The following is a 22631-nucleotide window of genomic DNA, read 5'->3' on the forward strand; positions in this document are numbered from 1 at the left end:
GAGTCACAAGCCAAGGAGTGAAGGCAGACTCTACAAGCCAGAAAAGGCGAGGAAACTGACTCTCCCTTAGAACCTCTAAAAGAAACCGGCCCTGTTGACCCCTTGATTTTAGCCACATTTGGACTTCGACTGCCATAAATATAATACATTGTGTTGCTTTAAGTCACTAAATTTGTAATAATTTGTCATAGCAGCAATAGGAAACTAATATATCAGAGATATAAAAATCATATTGAAAATCTAATGTTAAGCCACACAACTCAACCTAGCAAACCCCCGTGAGAAAAAACTGGTTAGAAAACCAAACTTTCACTGATGGTCACATAATTTAATTTAATAGAATGGCTCAAAGCTCCTCAGAGGGTACCCAGGATCAAAAGCAATGAAGCTAAGGGATTTTGACAGATCCTTTGGAGCACTTTGTAGGAGAAAGGGAAGGATACCAGAGAAGACACTTTTCAAAGTAGACTTTATTTTCAGACACATAAACAAAGCATAAACAAAGAGAATTCTTTCATCAAAGAAGTCTTCAAGGAAAGAAAGTATTCCTTTTAAAGAGTTCTCTTGGTACTCATGATTGGCAGTGGGTGATTTGAAATCCAAAATCTCTGTAACTATAAAGGAAAAGTATGACCCTAAAGAGGGGCGCTTCTAATTTTCTGTGAGCATATGAAAAAGGAGGACAAAAAATGTTATATAAGGGTGGGCTTAAGGAACACACAGACCCCAGATAATTGGATGCCGTTTGTGGCTAATGTAGATCACCATGCTCATGTTTGTATGAATATGTTTCCACTGATAGGAAAGGTGTGAAATGAACAATGGCTCTAATCAACAATATTTCTCGGGGGTACATTTCCACTGATGCCAGCCACAAGGGCTAACCATTAACCCGAAACCTTTCGCTATATCTTGCACTTTCTCTTTATTATCTGCTACATGTAAATAAATTGGTGACTTCTTCTGAAAAAAATACTTTTCCAGCTGACAACCTATTTGCCACATGTTGCCTTGTCCTCGATATTTGGGGACAGTGTAACCCATTCTCAATTCACAGGACTGTTCCATGACAAGCCAAGAGATAGGCTGCCCCTCCGGACCCAGCACACCAAATCCTGGAAAATTCTGGAGGCAGCGTTCAATGTATTTCAAGCTCCTCTCATTTTTCCCAAATTCCCACTGTTGATTTACAAGGCCTGCATGTGAGGGATCCAAGAAAATATTCAGAGAGTTTCCCTTCCTGTCAAGAAAAAAAGTGCATTTATTCGGTCAATATTTACCAAATACTGGGATTGCAGAAAATAAACAAGATGCCATCCATTCACTTGAGGATCCTACAGCCTAGAGGAGAAATCATTTATGTGTCACTTAAAGACAGGAATACATTCTGAGAAATGCATTCTTAGGAGTCTTCATAGTGTGCCAACACCATACATCATACTTACATGAACCCAGATAGCATGGTCTACATACCTAGGCTGTGTGGTATAGCTTATTGCTCCTACATGAGTAATGCATTGCACTACAATGTTATAACTGCTATGTTGTCACTGTGTGATAGGAATTTTTCAGCTTCATTATAATTTTATGGGACCACCACTGTATATGTGGCCCATTGTTGACCGAAATGTTGTTATGCAACACATGACAGCAGTGATATGTATGCTTCTAAATGTCCCCAAATAATTGAAGGCAGGGAGTGAGACACTGTGTACCTTACATTTGATAGCAGACAGTCAACATGACATAGTAGAGCACATCTCAAAAAGTCCAAATACCCTAAGGAAGATGAACACATGTTCCTAAAGAAGCTAGGATATAAACTACGTGGCTGACTCTTCTTTGAAGACCTATGTATGAAATATGTGGATTTCGAATCTTACTTCACAAAGTATCTAAATATTCAAGTAATATTTCTTTCAACAGATATTCCAATAAAATGTACGCCACAGGAAGGTGAGAGGCATGTTGATCTTCATGTGTACCAAAGGCCATCACCATATACCTCTAGGGAAGTAGTAAAAATGCATTTAAGAAACACCAATGTAGGAAAAAGAATATTAGATTTTTGGCGCTAACTACTGGGATTCTAACCACTGATTCTCTTATTGGACAAGTTATTTGAGACTCAGTTTTCTCATCTGTAAAGTCACAATAACATCCGCTGAGTGGAAAATGGAGAAAATCTCAAAGGTTTACCCCTGTCCGGGGAGGAAGAATTTTGAGAAATTTGTCCATTTCAGAATCACTCCATGTTTGCTAGAGGGCAGTCACAAGACACTAAATTTTCTACATGTCGTGAACCTTTTTTTTTTTCTCTTCCATGTCTGACCTGATCCTGGACCTGCTTCCTCAAAGATCTTAAGCATCCTCACCTGCCCTCCCTCCTGCATAACTAAATGTAGAGTGGCAAGATATCAAGACATACGCATTTGGGCTTAGAGGAAAGAGTCACTTTAGAGCAGGTACTTCATTACAGATTTCCAGATTTTTAATGTTAGGTATTATTTAATTTCAATTTACCATTTTCTCCTGTGCATATGTTTCTCTTAAGAGTCTTAGGGGAACACAGGTGGGCCAAAGCAGAATTTGAATATTGTTAGCTCTCCTGGCTAAATCAGTTGAATGTGTGACTGTGTGTTTAGATTTTAATTAACTTTTTTGAATTAGTAATACAACTATTTAGCATAAATAGACTGTTAATGTGAAGTATGTCTCTCTTCTTTCTCTCATGTCTTATTATCCAGTTAGCTTCTCTAGAGGCAACCACGAATACCAACATATTTTGTGTAAACTTCCAGATGTATTTTATGCAATTTTAGATGTGTACATAAATTTGTTTATTTATACAAGTGATAACATGCTATATATGCTATCTGTCCACCTTAGTCATCTTTCTTTTCACTTGGCAATATATTTTGGAAGTCTTTTTTTATAAGTTCACATATTGCTGCTCCATTCTTTTTGATGGCTGCATAGTATTCCAATTTGGTGATATACCATAATAAATTGTTTTCATTTTTCTATTAATGGATATTTAGGTTGTTTCATATGTTATGCTATTGCATATCAAATTCATCAAAGTCTCACCATCTAGTTTGGTAATATCTTTCATTTAATATACATATTCTTTGACCCAACCATTTCAATTCTAGGACTTTGGCTTTTGGAAATATTTATACAACTCTACAATGATCTGTTTACGAGTATATTCATTGCAGAAGTTGCAGTAAAGTATATTCATATGTTGTGAAAAAAATAAAATAAAAACAACTCACACACACAGAGTATTAAAAACTTACATACCAGAGTCAAGAATATTTACTCCTGGCAGTAAGAAGGGAACCTAAGTGGACAGACTTCTACATTTTACTTTGTATACTTGTGTATTTTCTGTAGTATGTAGTACATTTGTAAAACAGAAAATTTCAGTAAACATTTTTAAGTGTCATCATAATGTCCAATACCCTCTCAGAAGGACTCTTGTGAGGCCTAAGTGAGTTAATATATGTAAAGGATCTTATCTAATGAAGGCTTTGCCCATGCTCAGCAAACATTAACTAACATAGTTCCCTTCTTTACCTATGCAACTGTATACCCCTTCATAATTTAGTCTCAGATACTACATTTCCAAGTATAGTCTTTATGCATCTGTCAAGGGATTAATATGCATAATATATAAGGAACTCAAGCAATTCTACTGTAAAGAAAACAAATAAAGTAAAAAATGGGCAAAGGAGCTGAATAGACATTTTTCAAAGAAAGACATACAAATGGCCAACAGGTACATGAAAAAAATGCTCAACATCACTAGTCAACAGGGAAATGCAAATTAAAACCATATTGAGATGCCACCTCACACCAGTTAGACTGGCTATAATCAAAAAGATGGTGAATAACAAATACTGGTGAGGGTGTGGAGAGAACTCCTGCACTGTTGGTGGGACTGTAAATTAGTACAATCACTATGGAAAACAGTATGGAGTTTTCTCAAACAACTACAGATAGGTCTTCCACATGATCCAGCAATCCCACTGTTGGGTATATACCCAGAGGAATAGAAATCATCATGTCAAAGGGAAACCTGCACTCCCATGTTCATTGCAGCTCTGTTTACAATAGCCAAGACATGGAACCAACCTAAATGTCCATCAATGGATAATTGGATAAGGAAACTGTGGTATATATACACCATGGAATACTACTCAGCCATAAAAAAGAATGAAGTACTTCTATTTGCAACAACATGGATGAACCTGGAGAAACTTATGTTGAGTGAAATAAGCAAAGCACAGAGGGATAAATACCACATGTTCTCACCCATATGTGGAAGCTAAGAGAGAAAGAAGGAAGGAAAGAAAGACCACAGTGGTACATTGGACCTGCAGAGGGAGAGAACGTTCCTTGGGCTACAAAGTGGAGTGGGGGGTAAAAGGGGACAGAGAAGGAGGTTGTGGATAAGTGGGTGGGGGACATGGGTAAAAATGCAATTTGTGGTGATGGGTATGCTGCCAGTATGAATCTGGCCCTTACATCATGGGCATGAGGTGTGACAATCAGCTTTGTATCTCATGAATATTCATAACCAATAAAAAAATGAATTAATGTATCTGGAATTTGGGAAGTAAAAGATAAAATCTCACTTCTTATCTTCATCCACTTTATGCATTTTAAATAGCTCAGTCAATTCCATCTTTTCATCACTTGAAGTCTTGTGTTTCCTTGGTGTTTCTAGCCTGAAGAGTGCAGTCTTCAAGTAATCCACCTGCACTGATTTTGAGGCTGAAATCTTTCTTATTGCCTCACCCAAGGTCCCCTGGCAACCTGGAGAGAGAAGAAGGACAGGTACTGCTTCGCCCCTTCCACAACTGCTCTGAATGGAACATGGGTCTTTGCCTTTTAACTTGGACTAGTTACCTTGGATCTGGAAGACTTGTTCCCAGTTGATAACCTGGGGGCATGCTAGGACTTCTTCTAACTTGTCAGGAGCTTTGGTGAAGATGTGGTAAGTGTTGGTATAATGATCCAAGTCATCCTTCATCTCCTGATATAACAAATATCAATTATATTTACATAGCACTATAATTCACAAAATGTTCTTGCATAGGTCTAGAGTGCTAGTGATGTTTGATACCCTCTATTTTTTTCTGATAGAGGTGCAGAAAACGGCCTTGGAATCACTTGAAAAAATAAACTGCTATTGATACACTGAAGATGGTTCCTTTCTGATGAAGTACTTAGGTCAGCCATCCTTGGGAGGGTGAGTAAGTAGCTCCATTGTCTGGGATGGAAAATGTACCAGAAATGGTGTATGTTAAGGGTCTAAAAGAGAGGGAGCCTAACATCATACAAGAAAAGTACAGGGATAAGGGTTGGGCTCAAGGCTCTGAGCTTTTGATGAGCCAGCACCTGGGAAAATTCTGACTCAGCACTCTGGGGCTGGCACAGTGATTGGCTCATGTTTTGCATGTGAATAGACAGAGTGGACTTTTGGAAAGAGCCATCCTGCCAGAACTCACAGTAGTACCTGAGCCCAAGTCTGCCTTCAGAAGCCTTTTTACCCTCTGCTGTTGGCACTTCCCCTTGGGAGTCCCTGCGCACAAAAACACTTCTTAACCATTTCCAACTACAGGAGTCTATGTTGAAATATATGCCTATGATCAGAACCATGATGGAAAAGATTGACCATATGCGATCCTAATGTTATTTACAAGTCCTGGATTATTGTCCACTGAATCAAAGTCCAAGCTTTATCTCACTATCTTACACCCTCCCCCAAGCATTCCCCAAACAGCTCTTCCAAAACCTGTATGCATCAGAGGTGCCAAGGTTCTTTCTCCAGCCCCAAGCTTCAATTCCTTCATTGCCACACAGATAACATCCTGTGAGTGACTGGCCTGGTATTCAGTAACTATTGCTCCCACCTCTTTCTGAGGCCGAGTAATGACCATCTGATAATCTGGCCAGGCATCCACCAGCACCTCCATGTTGAATGGGTTTTTATTTTTAATGTTGAAAATGGCACCATATACCTGTAAGAGCAACAGAACAAAACAGGAGAAGATGAATTTTTTCTCTGAGATAACCAAGAGCTAGAAGGACTTGACAGGACAGAGCCCAGACTTCCAGGTTACCTAATTGGTCTCCTCAGTGGAAGGTGTTGTGCCACAAGAAGGCACAATGAGTGTCCACAAAAATCCAAATTAATACTTGGATCATCAGGAACTGGCTTTTCTGACATTCACTCATTCATTTTTTAAAATTCACGCCATTTTTTCTCTTTTAAAAAAATTTCATATCATACAATTTATTTGCTATCTGCTATATATCAGACTTGTGTTAAGTAGGGTGAATGCAAAGATGAATATAAAATGGTCACTGCCTTCAAGTTAAGTTTAGAAGTATAGAGAGACACATGGTTCATTCACAATTGGACACGTGTTCTGATAGATGGATGCACATGGTGGTGTTGGATCCCAAGAAGGAAATGCACTACTTGTCTAAGAAGTGGAGAGATTTACATAAGAAATTATATTTAATTCACTTAGGGTAGATAACATATCTATCCCCTGAACATTTATATTTTCTTTGAACAATACATGCATGTATTGAACAACGCCTCACAAATATGTGCAATTTAATTTTAAATTAAAAAAAATAAAAAATTAGAAAAAAGAAACAATATTTGAATTGGGTCTTGATAGAGAGCAAAGTATTTTCATGACAAAATAAAGATAGAATGAAGGAAAGTTATTTTAGGTAGTAAAAAAAGCATGAGTGAAATACTTGGAGGTGTGGCCCATGATATCATAACTGCTGAACTGTGAGGACTCCATGGTGGTAGCATGTGGTATAAGGCAGGGGAATGTTGGGAGATGAAGTATAAAAGGCTGGGGAATTTTATGACAAACTCTGTAACCCAGCGAAAGAGGGAGGACTTTATGACTTGGAGATGAACTGCAACTGTAAATTTTTTTTTTTTTTTTTGTCTTTTTCACGACCAGCACTCAGCCAGTGAGTGCACCGGCCATTCCTGTATAGGATCCGAACCCGCGGCGGGGAGCGTCGCTGCGCTCCCAGCGCTGCACTCTCCCGAGTGCACCACGGGCTCGGCCCTCAACTGTAAATTTTAAAACAAGGGAGTGCTATGATCACTTTTGTGTCAGAGAGGTGACTCTTATCACCAAGCTGCAGGTGGGCTAGTAAGATTAAAGACAGGGAGATATTGCAATTACATGGAGGGGATAAGGAAATCTGCTAGAGATAACAGTAAAATGGATTCAAAAGATGATTAAAAGTTCAAAAAAGAAGCGACATAGGTGATTGACTGGATATGAATGTTGACATCATCCATGCAGACAAGTTCTAACTTTACACTTGGATTTCCATCTGTCCAGGATGATTCTGAGCCCTGAATCATCCTCACAGCTCAGCCCTCTCTTCTCAGCTCTTCCCCTTCTCCCTTACCTTCAGGGACTCAGGGATGTTCTTTTCCAAGGATTCATACAGAATCTGAAGATTCTGGGATCCACGAAGCACAAACATCTTGTGTGGCACTTGGGCTTCCTTCCCTTGGGAAGATGATCTAAGAAACACAAACAAAACTGCCTGGAGAAATAAGACAGGTGTCCAGGAAGAGGAAGAATAAAAGTAACTTGGGACAACATTGGTAGTGGTGAGGGGCTTCAGAAATTACCTAGTGCAAACTTTTTATTTTACAAATGAGAAACTAACTCCCAGAGCTGCAACAAGACCTCAGGACTCCTTAGTGATCTTGCAATCCCATGGTAAGAAGTATCCTAACATGTCTGGTGAAACGAATCTCCCCATGCCCATTCGATTCAAATCAGGTCAAGAATCTGAGAATTAAATGTCTTCAGCTGTCCAGATGCAAACAAAAAGTGCATCTCTTCAGGAAATGTTTTTGGGGACCCTAGAGGTCCCGAGGCATTGAAACACTTGCTCTAATGTTGCCATAGCAAGGGTGGTATTTTCAGCCTTTATGAAAGAATGCAACCACCTGTAAAAGATCCTGAAGACCATATTGGGGCTAGTCCCTTTATCCTGAAGGAAAATACCATAGGAAGAAATATTGTTGATTAGTGGTGATACTATCCAACATAAATTGGCAAAATCTAGAAACTGGGATTATATCTAAGCCACTTTAAAAACAGAGGAAACCCTTTTATTCAATAATTCCACATGTAGAAACTCATCCCAAGGAAACAATAATACATATGCATAAAGATGTAAACACAAGGAAATTTATTGTAGTACAACATTTGGCATAGTGTAGACATTAATAAACTTTTTTTCAGTGAATGAATCGATGGGATCAGTGAGGAGTAGAAATGTGGCCCTTGGAATACTTTTTCTTGAAGCCTAAGAAATCAACTCTCTTTGCTTCAGATATAGTCAGCTCTCCAGATTTAGTCAAAAATGTGGCTGCTAACAGAATCTTTAAAATAAAAAAGAAAATGTCCAACAGTAGTTTTATTTGAACTCCTAAAATCACATAGGTAAGATGTGTGTGTGTTGGGGGGGGGTGTAGTTGCACAAAAGGGATGGAATAAAGGTTGGGCATAGCCAATATTCCCTGTTTCCACCATCTATAGCACATACTCTTCCACCCCTTTGCCATGCCACAGTCAGCTTCCCTCCATGCAGGACCCTGGCCCAGCTCCCTCCAACGGGATGCACCTCTTTCCAACTCACCCTGGAACTCCCAGGTAGTAGAATCCTTCTGGCTTAACCTGATCCAATAGTCACCCTATTATAATTATCCACTAAAATATATTGGAGAATATAGATGTTTAACAACATCAGAGAGGAAGAGGCTGGTACATGGTCAGAATGTGAAAAACAAGAGAAGTATCATAAAAGTAAAATAGGAAAAACTTTCAAGGAGAAAGTGACCACAGGAGAAAAGTCTGCTGAGAAACTGAGAGATGAATATAAGAAAGCCAGTGTCTTTTGGAGTTAGGAGTTTATTACTGACTTGGTAAGAGATCTGTTTGGAAATGATGGAGAAGAAACCAGGTTAAGGGAATTGGGGACTAAATGAAATGTGAGGAGATGAAGATAACTTTTTCAAAGAGCTTGACCAGAAATGGAAGGAGAAAAACATGAGAATATTAAGGAGGGAAAAAAGGTGCAAGAGCTCAAAGAAAGGCTTTCTTGTATTAGATGAGACAATTAAGCATATTAATGTAACTATGGTGAGGATGTAAAATGGAAGAAATTGATAGGCTAATGGATATAATAGGAGGTGCAACAGGGAAAGAAAAATCATCTACCTCTTACAAAGTGCCAGCCAACTCAATTAGTCTTCAACCATAATTCTAAGTGTAGGTGTTAGGGTTAGCTCTAGACAGGGAAAAAAATACCTTTTCCAGTGAAATATCAGAGAAAAAAATTAGGATGGGTGTAGATGCAGGTATGTAGGTACATAGGTGAGTACTCAGGGTTAGGAAAAGAGCAGAAAGTTGAGAAATTATCTTTGAACATCTATTTCCTAGAAAATTAGAATTCCTTTCTTTTCCAAAAGTCTCCTTTTGGAAGTGAATGGGAGACAGTGTGCCAGGAAAGTGTAGGAAAAAAGTAAAATTTGATGGGAAATGGTTAGGGGCGTGAAAAAGTGGACTCGGAGGAGAGGAATTGTCAGACATTTCTTAGGACTGTGTGAAGATGAGAAACCATTATTTGGGAGTGGTACTAATCCACATGGGCAAACTCAGCCCCCAGTGGAAAGAAGCAGAGAAGACAAGTTGAAGCAAACCAGAGTTAGGTTTTTCAAGGCAGGAACAGCAAAAAAGATAAGGAGCAAGGTATTTGACAACATAAGAAAGAGATATTTTAAACTGACAAATTGTGGAACCTAGGAGAGAGGGGGGAAAGAAGTAAAGTAGTTTGGGGATCGATCAAGTGGGAAAAAATGGAGAAAGAAGGGATGAAAGTACTTTATAAGATCAAGGAATATCAATGGTAATAGAGAGTTAGAGACTGGGGTCAGAAGTTAGGCTTCTGATGGTCAGAATTTTAGAGGCAGATCAGTTTTGGATGTATGTCTGTTGCCTTCAATTCAAGTCAGTAGAGCAGAAGCCAGTAAGAGACTGGGAGTCTCAGGCATCACAGCCATCACCAGGATGTAACAGGAGTTTGATGGACAGAAAAGTCTGGGAGCCAGGCGCCAAATGCAGTGATTAATGGAGAGGAATTTGGCAGAGAGCAACAGGAAAGGGTGAAGTTTTATTATAGCCATATGGCACCGACTCAAAGAAGGAAGTTTTTTCTATGCAAATAGACAAGTAATATTTTAGAGGCATGGATTGAGGGTCGAGAAAATGATGATTCTTTTCTTCATTTTCAGTGTTATGATGGGGGTCTAGAGGGTGGCAGAGAAAGGTACATGTATATTGATCATTTGTGGCTCAGGAAGCATTTGGACATCTACTGGTCCACAAGGTTGCACACTGACTTTGTTGATTCCTAAAGTACTTCCTAGCTCCAGAGTCCTAAACATTTTTGAAAAATTAGTTCTCAATATTAAGACTCTGGTGAGTGCTCCTTCCAAGGGTTTGCCGGGAAAAAAATGAATTTACAAATAAAAATTGTTTAGAACTAGGATCCTAATTAATTGAAAGACTGAGAAAATAAAACAAGACTCTGTCTGTCCAAACTAATTCTGCTTACCTGAAATTTCTTTGTAGAGCTGTATACACACCACTTCCTGCACTTGTTCAGTCAGGCAATGGAGAGGCTTCTGCAGACACCACCTTGTAGACTAAACCACACGAAACTTGAACTGACTCAAGTTGTCACTGTTTAGCATAAACTTTCAAAAAGTTGTGGATTCTTACAGAGCAAACTGCATGTCCTGTCCATTAACACTGAAGTCAAAGGCTTTGGATCAGAGGAAGACTGTGTTCTCTGCTGAGCAGCCTCTATGGCTATAAGAAGTTTCTCACCGGAAGCTTTTAATTTGTACATTATCACTTGTACCTGATTGGTTATGCTAAAATAATATTAAGGCAACTGTATGGATTTGGCAGAAATTGCCCAACTGCAGCATTATTCAAATGGTGCCATTAGGGCAAACAAAAGAATTGAACATTTTGGCCTCACTGCAAAGTAACTGGACTAATGCCTTTAATCATTTGTGACCTGGAAAAGCCATGAATGCCTCATGGAAATCATTGTAAGTATGAGAATTGAGTTTTATACACTTTGTCTTCCAATGTGAAGGGGCAAACTAGAGGAAGGGGGTTGTAGATGCATGAAAAAGAGAAACAGTTACTAAGACAGAAGTCTGAGGGGAACTAGAATTAGCTTAGGAAAGGAATAGAGGTAAAAATTATTTCTCAATGTGTGCTCCTCAGATTATCCACAACAAGATTAATTGGACTTGCTTGTTACAAACACAGGGACCTCCCCAGAGCAATTGAATCAGAGTCTCCCTGAGTACCTAGGAATCTGTATTTTATAAAAAGCTACCTAAAAGAGTCTGATCTTCATTAACATTTTGAAGACATTGAGATAGAAGAAAAGGAAAGTAAAAGTTATCAGTTTTTACCCACTATCTGCATGGACCAACTACACAAATTTTAATTATTTATGAAATGAGAAACGCAAGAGGAATACCATGCTGAGGGAAAATGAATATCTTCCCCAAGATCACAAAACTAGGCTGCAGTGACACCTGTATCTGAGGCCAAGGATCTTATTTTATTAATAACCCCATTATGCCTCATAGACTGATTCCCTACACTTAGGCAGTTTATATCTTCTTACAACCCTACTTCACTCAATTCTAAGGTCATATTAAAAATTATCGATGAGTCCTTCTTAGCACAGTGATGAGAAGACAAAAAAAAGTTAAAAGAAAAAAAAATCATCAACGAGGATTCAGCACAATCTAGGTATATGCTTGCTATGTAAGGCATCGGATTTAATAGTTTTAGTGACTGTTTTTGAACCGAAAATGGTTCACACAATCTATCAAAGAATTTTTACATATTTAAAATTTTATATAAGTAATTCGTTAATAAAGCTATAATATTAAATTGCATAGAGTTATACAATCAATTAATTCTTCCTTCTTTTTAAAAATGTTGGTCTATTTCCTACCAGTCAATATATAATTTTTTGCATAATTGAGATCACACTGTGGATAGTTGAGATCACACAGTTTTGTATCCTATACTGAGTATTGCATTTTATAAAAATAGCTTATAAAGTTTGTACAATTGAATTGCCCACCTTAGAAAGAATTGTGTTACGTGACATTTAGACTCTTCTAGAAACTCCAGACATGTAAGGGACATAATTGCTAATGTGTGGTTCCTGGATGTATTCTTCCTAACTACCATAGAATACAGAAGTAAATAGGTACCAGGTGGAAAAGGATTGCCAGCGTGTAAGCAGGTGTTGGCAAGCCATTGGGAAGTTGGGACTGGAGAAACATGGTGTGGAATAGGATGTCTGTTAGAGGGACACACACAAGTGATGATGGCCACCGGAGCTAGTGCAATAGCCCACTGAGATGGAAAGAGGTGGATAGATTTGAGATAGTTCAAAGATAGAATTGACAAAATTTGGTGATCGATTGAGACAGAAGGAGAAGATTGACATGTAGTCTCTAGATTGATCTACTAGAAATATTAATAATTTAAATGTAAATAAGATGCCAATTGGTAACAGTTATTTCACTTGAAGACTTTATCATGTTATTGTAGTGAATATAAAACCAAAGGGCTCTCTATATTTATGAATGTGCTTACTTTTGACAGGGCTCAGTGGTCGGTAGGCTCACTCTTTCTAAATTCAGTTCTCCTAATCCTATTTTTCCTTGATGTTTCTTAAGACTAAATTCTTCAGTAAGAATTATTAGATGCCAGCCCCATCTCCATCCTCCTCTCATGCTTCATGAGGAAGAATTTGCTATTTACCAAGGAAGTCTTTTAAATATGCTTATGGATATTCAATTAGCGGACAGTGAGACTGTAACTAACAGAAATTCAAAGATGTCCCCAAGTTGCATGACTACAGGCTTTGAATGACAATGGCTAACATTTCTTCTGCTTCTGATTGCCATCAGCTGTTTGAGACCACGTTATCTGCCAGTTTCCTTGTTGATGTAAAAGCCTGAATTTCCTGAGAGACCATGGAAGGTAAAAATAGATAAATAAATATTCAGTGGTATTTTTTATGCAATTATTAATGAAGTGCCAAAAGTATAAGACAGCACTTGACTCAGGGGGTGGGAAGTAAAAGAACACTTTTGAATCAAGCTGGCTAAGAAAAAAAATATATTGAGGTCCACAATATTTAGGGTTCAATATTTATGGGAGATTCGCAAGTAAACTGTCAGGAACTTGGACTGGAGAGTGCTGCATCCTTCCGTCCTTCCGTGGGCCTCCCTGCCCACTACTGTAGAGATGCAAGATAAGATAATAGTTATGACCAAGAGCTTTGAATGATTGGGCCTGGGTTCCAGTCTAGGTTCTGCAACTTACAATCTGTGTGACTTTGAGCAAGCAATTTAAATCCCCCTAGCACCGATTTACAAAGTTATAACATACAAACAATAATACTGTCTACATTCCAGGGATGTTGTGAGGATGAAATGAAATAATGAATGGGAGGCACTAAGCACACTTTCTGGAACCTATTGCATGTTTTAAAAGTATTAGTATTATCTCTGTCATGATGCCAAGGTGGTATTTATTATTTTATTAGTAGTATTTTCTCTGCCATGATGCCAGGGTGGTATTTATTATCTGGTTGCCCATCATCCATTCTTTCTTCCTAATAATGCCACATTCTTATTCAAGAAAATGATTTACTCTCCAAGTCCTTGGTATGCAGGCAATATCAGCCAATCAGGGGCTTTCCACTATAGATATTGATTCCTGAGTAGGTGATGCAATGACAGAAACGTGCTTGGTAAAGTGCTGTTCTGAGGAGTCTATCGTTGTACTTTTTGCTTCCTGGGCTTCTAGAATTTCCTGTAGTTATTACATCAGGGTACTTCAAAAAGTTCATGGAAAAATAGAATTAAAAGGTAATATGAATCTTTCCATGAACTTTTTGAAGATTCATTGTATTAGTTTGCTTTGGATACCATAACGAAATATCATAGGCTGGGTGGCTTAAACAACAAAAATATTTTTTTTCATAGTTCTGGAGAGAAGTCCAGAGTTGGTTTCTGGTGAGGCTCTCTCCCTGGCTTGAAGACAGCCACCTCCTCATTATGTCCTCACATGGCCTTTTCTCTGTGCACTTGGGGAGAAAGAGATCTCTGGTGTCTCTTCTGTACCCCAAAGGACATTGGTCCCACGGGATAAGGCCCCACCCTTATAACCTCATTCAACCTTAGTTACCTACCCAAAGGTTCAGTCTCCAAATACAGTCACATTGGGGGTTAAACCTTCAACATACAAATTTTGGGGAGACACAATTCAGTTCGTAACAGTTACTCTGTATTCCCAAGCTGAGTTCTAAAGTCTCTTATGCAACAATGTATCTTTATATAATAGCAATACATTTGGTATTCATTCATTTGTTGTTCATTTGATTTAAATATGTATTCAGGACTTCCATTCATTCAGTCGTTTATTCAAGCATACCTCTGCCACATAATTATCTGTGTGACTTCCCACAAATTAATCTAAATCTCAGCTTCTTTTTTCTGTGAAATAGGGACAATTATACCAACCCTGCAAGTTTGTTTGCAGGGTTTCAGGTTATATGAAATATTTTTCAAATATTATTAATCTAGAGCATCCACAGATTGGGAGAGATATGTCTCTTGCTGGAAAGGGAATGCAAAGAGAAGAAAAAACTAATATTTAGTTTCTGGTTTCCAAAACTGGGACTCTCAAGCCAAGCTGTTTTTCTTCTTTTTTTCTCTTAGTGACTTTTAAAAAAAATTATTAACTAATTTATTATTTGACAAATAAAAATCATATATATTTATTGTGTTAAACATGGTGTTTTGAAATACATATACATTATGGAAGGGTTCAATTGATCTAATTAACATATGCATTACTTCACATACTTTTCATTTTTTTCAGTGAAAACACTCAAAAATGTATTTTCTTAGCATTTTTTTATTGTAACAAATTTGATTGTACATATCTGTGGGGTACAGAGTTGAACATCAATACTCGTGTGCAATATGTGATGCTTACTTCAGAATAATTATTATATTCAGTAATGTACACTATCATTGCTATTTGTGGCTTTTTACGCATTCCTCCCTCCCCCTGCCTTCCTGCATCTCGTAACCTCAGTTGTCCTTTTGAAAGATCAATGTATTATTGTGAATGTTGTCTCTTTCTTTATTTATTTTATTTATGTTTACTACTTTAGCTCCCACTTATGAGTGAGAACATATGGTATTTCTTTCTGTGCCTGGCTTATTTCACTTAATATGATTTTCTCTGAGTTCATCCATGTTGCTGCAAATAGCAATATTTCATTCTTTTTTTATGGCAGAGTAATATTCCATTGTGTAGATATACCACATTTTTTTCCTTACCCAGTCATCTGATGATGGACATTTAGGTTGATTCTAACTCTTGTCTATTATAAATAGATCTGCAATAAACATGGGGGTGCAGGTATCTCTTCAACATGATGTTTTCCATCCCTTTGGGTATATACCCAACAGTGGAACTGCTGGATCATATGGCAGTTCTATCTGAAGTTGTTTAAAGAATCCCCATACCATTTTCCATAACAGCTGCACCAATTTACAGTCCCACTAGCAGTGTAGGAGGGTTCCCTTATCTCCACATCCTCACCAGCAATTGTTGTTCTCTGTCTTTTTGATTATAGCCAATCTAACTGGGGTGAGATGCTGTATTAATGTGGTTTTGATTTGCATTTCCCTGATGCTGAGTGAAATTGAGCATTTTTTCATGTGTCTGTTGGCCATTTGTATATCTTCCTTTGAGAGATACCTATTCAGTTCCTTTGGCCATTTTTTAATCGGATTATTATTATTATTATTATTATTATTTTACTGTGTAGTTGTTTAGTTCCTTGTATATTAAGGATATTAAACCATTGTTAAATATATAGTTTGCAAATACTTTATCCCACTCTGTAGGTTGTCTTTTTGCTCTGTTAATTTTCTTTTGCTGTGCAGAAGCTTTGTAGTTTGATTTAATCTCATTTGTCTATTTTTCCTTTAGTTGCCTGTGCTTTGGGGGTCATATTCATGAAGTCCTTGCCCAGTCCTACTCCCTGAAGTGTTTTCCCTGAGCTTTGTCTTAGGAGCTTTACAGTTTTAGGTCTTATATTTAAGTCTTTAATCCATTTTGAGTTGATTTTAGTGTATGGTGAGAGGTCTAGGTCTAGTTTCATTCTTCTGCATATGGATGTCTAGTTTTCCCAGAACCATTTATTGAAGAGGCAGTTTTTCCCCCAATATATGTTCTTGTTGCCTTTGTCAAAGATCAGTTGGCTGTAGGTTTGTGAGTTCATTTCTGGGTTCTCTATTCTGTTCCATTGGTCTGAGTGTCTGTTTTTATGCCAGTACAATGCTGATTTGGTAACTATAGCCTTGTAGTATAGTTTGAAGTCAGGCAGTGTTATGCCTACAGTTTTATTTTTTTTAGTTCAAGATTGCTTTGGCTTTTCGGGGTCTTTTATTGTTCCATATGAATGTTAGGAGTCTTTTTTCTATTTCTGTGAAAAATGTCATTGGTATTTTGATGGAGATTGCATTGAATCTGTAGATCACTTTGGGTAGTATGGACATTTTCACAACATTAATTCTTGCAATCCAAGAGCAAGGAACATCTTTCCATCTTTTTGTGTCCTCTTTAATTTCTTTCAACAGTGATTTGTTGTTTTCATTGTAGAGATCTTTCACCTCCTTGGTTAAGTTGATTCCTAGGTATTTTCCATGTGTGTGTGTGACTATTATAAATGGCTTGCTTCCTTGATTTCTTTTTCTGCTAGTTCATTGTTGTTGTATAAAAATTATCAATTTTTGCATGTTGATTTTGTATCCCACAACTTTACTGAAGTCATTTATCAACTCTAAGAGTTTATTTTGTAGAGATTTTAGGTTGTTCTATGTATAGGATCATGTCATCTGCAAACAGGAACAGTTCGACTTTGTCCTTTGCAACCTGGATGCCCTTTATTTCTTTGTCTTGCCTGATTGCTTGGCTGTAATTCCAGTACTGTACTGAATTGGAGTGGTGAGAGTGGACACCCTTGTCTTGTTCCTGTTCTCAGGAGGAAAGCTTTCAACTTTTCCCCATTCTGGATGATATTGGCAGAGGGTTTGTCATATATGGCTTTTATTATGTTGAGATACTTTCCTTCTATACCTAATTTGCTGAGAGTCTTTATCATGAAGGGATGTTGAATTTTGTCAAATGCTTTTTCTGCATCTATTGAGAAAATTATATGGTTGTTGTCCTTGATTTTGTTGATGTGGTGTATCACATTTATTGATTTGTGTATGTTGAACCATCCTTGCATCCCTGGGATGAATTCCCCTTGATCATGATGTATAGTTTTCTTGATGTGTTGGTGTATTCTGTTTGCTAATATTTTGTTGAGGATTTTCGTGTCTAGGTTCACCAAGAATTTTGTCCTGTAGTTTTCTTTTTTTGTTTAATCTTTGTCTGGTTTTGGTATCAGAATGATACTGGCCTCATAGAATGAGTCTGGGAGAATGGCCTCTGTTTCAATTTTTTTGAATAATTTGAAAAGAATTGCTATTAATTCCTCTTTAAATGTTTGGTAGAATTCAGCAGTATAAGCCATCTGGTCCTGGGCTTATCTTTATTGGAAGACTTCTGATTAGTGCTTCAATCTCTTTCCTTATTATTGATCTGTTCAGGTTTTCTATTTCTTCTTGGTTTAGTCTAGGTAGTTTGTATGCATTCAGAGATTTATCAGTTTCCTCCAGGTTTTCAAATTTGTTGTTGTATGGTTGTTCATAATAGTCTTTAATGATTCTTTGTATTTCTGTAGTATTGGTTGTTATGTCTCTTTTTTCCTCTCTAATTTTTGTTATTTGGGTCTTCTCTCTTCTTTTTTTTTTTGTTAGTCTGGCTAATGGTTTGTCTATTTTATTTATCTTCTCAAAAAACCAACTTTTTGTTTGATTGATCTTTTGCATTGTTTTTTCTGTTGCTGTTTCATTTAGTTCTGCTATGATCTTAATTATTTCTTTGCATCTACTATATTTGGAATTGGATTGTTCTCGTTTTTCTAATTCTTTGAGGTATAGTGCTAGGTTGTTAATTTGAAAACTTTCTATTCTTTTGATGTAAGCATTTAATGCAATAAACTTCCCTCTTAGAACTGCTTTTGTGGCATCCCACATATTTTGGTATAATGCTTCCTTATTTTCATTAGTTTAAAGAAATTTTTGGTTTCCTGTTTAATTTGTTCTTGGACCCACGTGTCATTCAGGAGCATGTTGTTTAATTTCCATGTGTTTGTATAGTTTCTAGAGTTTTGCTTGTTGTTGATTTCTAGTTTTAATATATTGTGGTCTGAAAAGACATTTGAAATGATTTCAATTTTTAAGAATTTGTTGAGGCTTGATTTGTGACCTAGCATGTGGTCTATCCTGGAGAATATTCCATGAACTGGTGAGGAGTATGTATAATCTGTAATTGTGTGGAATGTTCTGTAGATATCTGCCAAGTAGAATTGCTCTAAAGTGTGTATTTATTTATTTATTTATTTATTTATTTATTTATTTATTTATTTATTTATTTATTTATTCATTCATTCATTCATTCAATAAAGTGTGGTTTTTTTATTATAGTTTTAATAATATAATATGGGAGCACTTCAAAAAGTTTATGGAAAGATTTGTATTTTATTTTAATTCTATTCTTCCATGAACTTTTTGAAATGCCCTCGTACATTTTTACTAACTATAGTCAGCATGTTGTGCAACAGATCTCCTGAATGCATTCCTTCTAAGAAACTGAAGTTTTGCAACCTGTGACCAAGATCTCCCTAACTGTCATTCCCCACCCCAAGCCCCTGGTAACCACTGTTCTACTCTCTACTTACATGAGTTTCTCACTTTTCAGATTCCACATAAAACTGAGATCATGTGGTATTTGTCTTTCTGTGCTTGGTTTATTTCACTTATTATAACATCATCCAGGTTTATGCATGTTGTTGCAAATGACATAGTTTCTTTCCTTGGAAAGGCTGAACTGTATTCTATTGTGCATATATCACATTTTCTTCATCCATAAACCTGTTGATGGGGACTTAGGCTGATTCCATACCTTGGCTCTTGTGAATAATTCTGTAATGTACATGGAAGTGCAAATATCTCCTCAACATATTGATTTCATTTCCTTTGGATATATACCCATTAGTGGGATGGCTGGATCATATGGTAGTTCTATTGTTAATTGTTTGAGGATCCTTCATACTGTTTTCCATAAGGGCTGTACAAATTTACATTTCTACAAACAGTGTCCTCGAATTCCTTTTTCCCCACATCCTCGCCAGCACTTATGTTTCATCGTCTTGGTAACAGTAATTCTGAAAGATATGATGTAATATATCATTGTGTTTTAAATTTGCATTTCCCTGACGATTTTTGACATTGAGCATTTTTTCATATACCTGTTGGCCATTTGTATATCTTCTTTTAAGAAACATACATTCAGCTTCTTTGCCTGTTTTTTTAATTAGTTGTTTGTTTTCTTGCTATTGAGTTGCATGAGCTCCTTATATATTTTGGATATGGACCCCTTATCAGATATATGGTTTACAAATATTTTCTCCCATTTCAGGGGTTGACTATTCACCCTATTGGTTGTTTCCTTTGCAGAAAAGTATGAAAACTTTTTAGTTTAATGTTATCCTATTTGTCTATTTTTGCTTTCATTGCCCAGACCAATGTCATGGAGCTTTTCTTCTAGTAGTTTTGCAGTTCAGTAGGTATGATATAAACTGCCACACTTTCAAGCATTCACTCTGCTTTTTTAAATTGCCCTTATTCTCTCTTTATTTTACCAGAAAAATACTTTATGTATCTATCAAGACACAGACCAGATATTTATTCTTGTGTGAGTCTCTCCACCACTTCTTACAGGTAATGCATTTCTCCCTTGTGATCCCACACCATCATGTGCATCCATCTATCAGATCATGTGTCCTATTATGAATGTACTATGCATCTCTGTATCCTTCAAAATTTAACTTGAAGGCCGTGGTCATATCATATTCACCCTTGAATTCTGCATACTTAACACAAATCTGATATGTAATAGATGTCAAATAAATGGTGTGGTATGAAATGAAAAGTATAATGAGAAAAATAGCATGAATTAAAAAAAAATCTGACTATCAGGGGAGCCAGTTCCTAATGATCCAGCTATTAACTTGGATTTTTGTGGACCGTTACTGGGCTCTTTTGCAGCACATTCTCCAATGAACAGTCCAGCAAGCTATCCTGGAAGGCCTGGATCCATCCTGTCAAGTCCTCCTAACTCTTGGCTTTATTTTCTATGTCACATCTAAGACCCTATCTCAAAGAAAAGCTTCATCTTCTCCTGTTTTGTTCTGTTGCTTTTGCAGGTATGTGGCACAAAGAGAGACACTCTCTGTGTGTGGGAAGAATAGGGAAGGGATCACTGGACCTTAACTCTAACCTGTCACTGGGGTACACCTGAAAACCAAGTCCACCAGGCAAGACTGGAGCCTGGGCTGTGGCATCCAGTCTGGGTCAGTCCGTGAGTACCAGCCTGGAGTTTGTGGCCAAGGAAGCCTGCCTGGCACTGGGTTTTACTGGGGCAGGTCAGTGTTGGGATCAGAGGCAAAGTCTGGTGCTCACTTCCTTTCCCTTCCCCCACAGAGAGGTATCTGTCTCAGAGCTGTGATGCCTGGGGTTGGGGGATGGAGGACATGGAGACTGCAAAACTGTGCTCTTCAATGCCTCTTTTCTTATTTCTCTGTTACACGCAGATGCTATGATCTCTCACTTAGTTTCCTTACTTCGTGTGAAGTTATTTTTGTACATAGATAGTTCTTAAATTGATGTCTGTGGGGAAATGAGCACTGGAAAGTCCTATTCTGCTATCTTGCTAACATTCAAGCCTGTGTGCAATCAGACTTCTACATAACAATTCACAAAGTACCTCAATAGCACCAGAGAGAAGTCTCCTACCAATTTGGTAAGTAAAACACACACACACACACACACACACACACACACACACACACACACACACACAATTACTATTAATAATAATAGTAATAATAATAAATAGAGAGGGCAGGAGAAAACTTTAAAGATTATGGACATGTGTTTTAGTCCGTTTTGTGTTGCTGTAACAGAAATACCTGAGACTGGGTAATTTATAAGGAAAAGAGGTTTATTTGGCTTATGATTCTGGGACAGCTGCATCTGGCACAGGCCTCAGGCTGCTTCTCCTCATGGCGGAAAGTGGCAGGCAGCTGACGGGTACAAGCAGATCACATGGCGAGCAGAAGCAAGAGAGAGGAAGCAAGAGCAAGAAAGAAGGTACCAGGGTCTTTTTAAGCAATGAGCTCTCACAGGAACTAATAGAGCAAGAACTCACTCATTAATCCCCCCTCCCCAGGGAGAACATTAATTCATTCATGAGGGATCCGCCCCCATGACTCAATCAGTTTCCAACACTGCCACATTGGAGATCAAATTTCCACATGAGTTTTGGAGGGGACAACACATCCAAACTCCATCAACATGTTTATCGTATAGATTGTGGACTGTGTATTTTTCTCCAAACTCATCATTTTATACATTAAATATGTACAGCTTTTGATATGCCAATCATATCTTAATAAAGTGGTTTTTAAAAAGAAAGCTAAGCACAATGAGGAAAAACACCTTTGGTCTCTTGCTCCAAAAAGTACAGCTTGTTGTATTTCAATTTTCTGATGGTTACTTAATCTTCCAAATTTTCTGGTGATAACTAAAATAAAAAAAAAAATGTCTTGGGTTAGAGAAGACAGAATACATATTTGAGGATGGGTTAATCAAATATTCCCTTGACGTAAGATGAAGATGTTTTTCAAGTTATTCAAACCGGGATCAGGCTAGAGGGAGAGGAAAAAAACAGACCCAGAATAAATAATTGTGCCAATTAATTCAACTAAAGCCTCAAGAGGAAGAGGCTCATAATGAGATGTTGAAGGTGTTTTCTGAAGCCACAGCATGCAAAATGCATCTCAAAGTGGGAGCCAGCATCTTGCAAAATAAGGAAGAGTGTCGTGGGATTCAGAGAGTCTGGGTGCTTGTCTCAGTTTTGTGCTTAACTGTGGAATCATGTGTCCACTTTCTGGGACTTAGTTTCTTCACGTGAAAATGGGAGATTGAGACAGGCAATTTCTAATCAACCTCCTTTCTGATTCTCCTCTCTTAGAGAAAAGATGGGCAGGGGCTGAGATCAGTTGCATCCCAAAGAATGAAGGTAGCAGGGTGCTTCTTTTACTCACAGTTACAGGACACAAATTTTAAAAATGCATGGCTCATTCGTTATGAGCAACCAGACAAATAATGAAAGCTAAGTTTGGGGAAGAAAAATAGGGAACAAGGAAAGAAAGAATTAGGGAAGAAAATATTTAGGAGCAACACA

General features: G+C 37.5%; 1 protein-coding gene across 4 annotated transcripts; it reads right to left on the reverse strand.

Moving 5' to 3' along the window:
* Positions 1–482: 482 nt before the first annotated feature.
* GLYATL2 (glycine-N-acyltransferase like 2) lies at positions 483–10908 on the reverse strand. 4 transcript variants are annotated; one of them, XM_063095413.1, is made up of 6 exons: positions 10693–10908; positions 7468–7585; positions 5925–6032; positions 4918–5044; positions 4644–4824; positions 483–1240 (listed from the first exon to the last, which is right to left on the reverse strand). In XM_063095413.1, exons 2-6 carry the CDS (start codon positions 7543–7545, stop codon positions 832–834), a joined length of 903 nt encoding a protein of 300 aa, XP_062951483.1. In that variant the 5' UTR covers positions 7546–7585; positions 10693–10908; the 3' UTR covers positions 483–831. The 4 variants fall into 4 exon arrangements, with proteins under 4 accessions (XP_062951483.1, XP_062951481.1, XP_062951484.1 ...); XM_063095411.1 differs by having other exon boundaries at positions 7468–7604; XM_063095414.1 differs by having other exon boundaries at positions 7468–7608.
* Between the last annotated feature and the right edge of the window lie 11723 nt (positions 10909–22631).

This window comes from Cynocephalus volans, chromosome 4 (assembly GCF_027409185.1).
Source record: "Cynocephalus volans isolate mCynVol1 chromosome 4, mCynVol1.pri, whole genome shotgun sequence".
Classification (NCBI taxonomy): domain Eukaryota; kingdom Metazoa; phylum Chordata; class Mammalia; order Dermoptera; family Cynocephalidae; genus Cynocephalus; species Cynocephalus volans.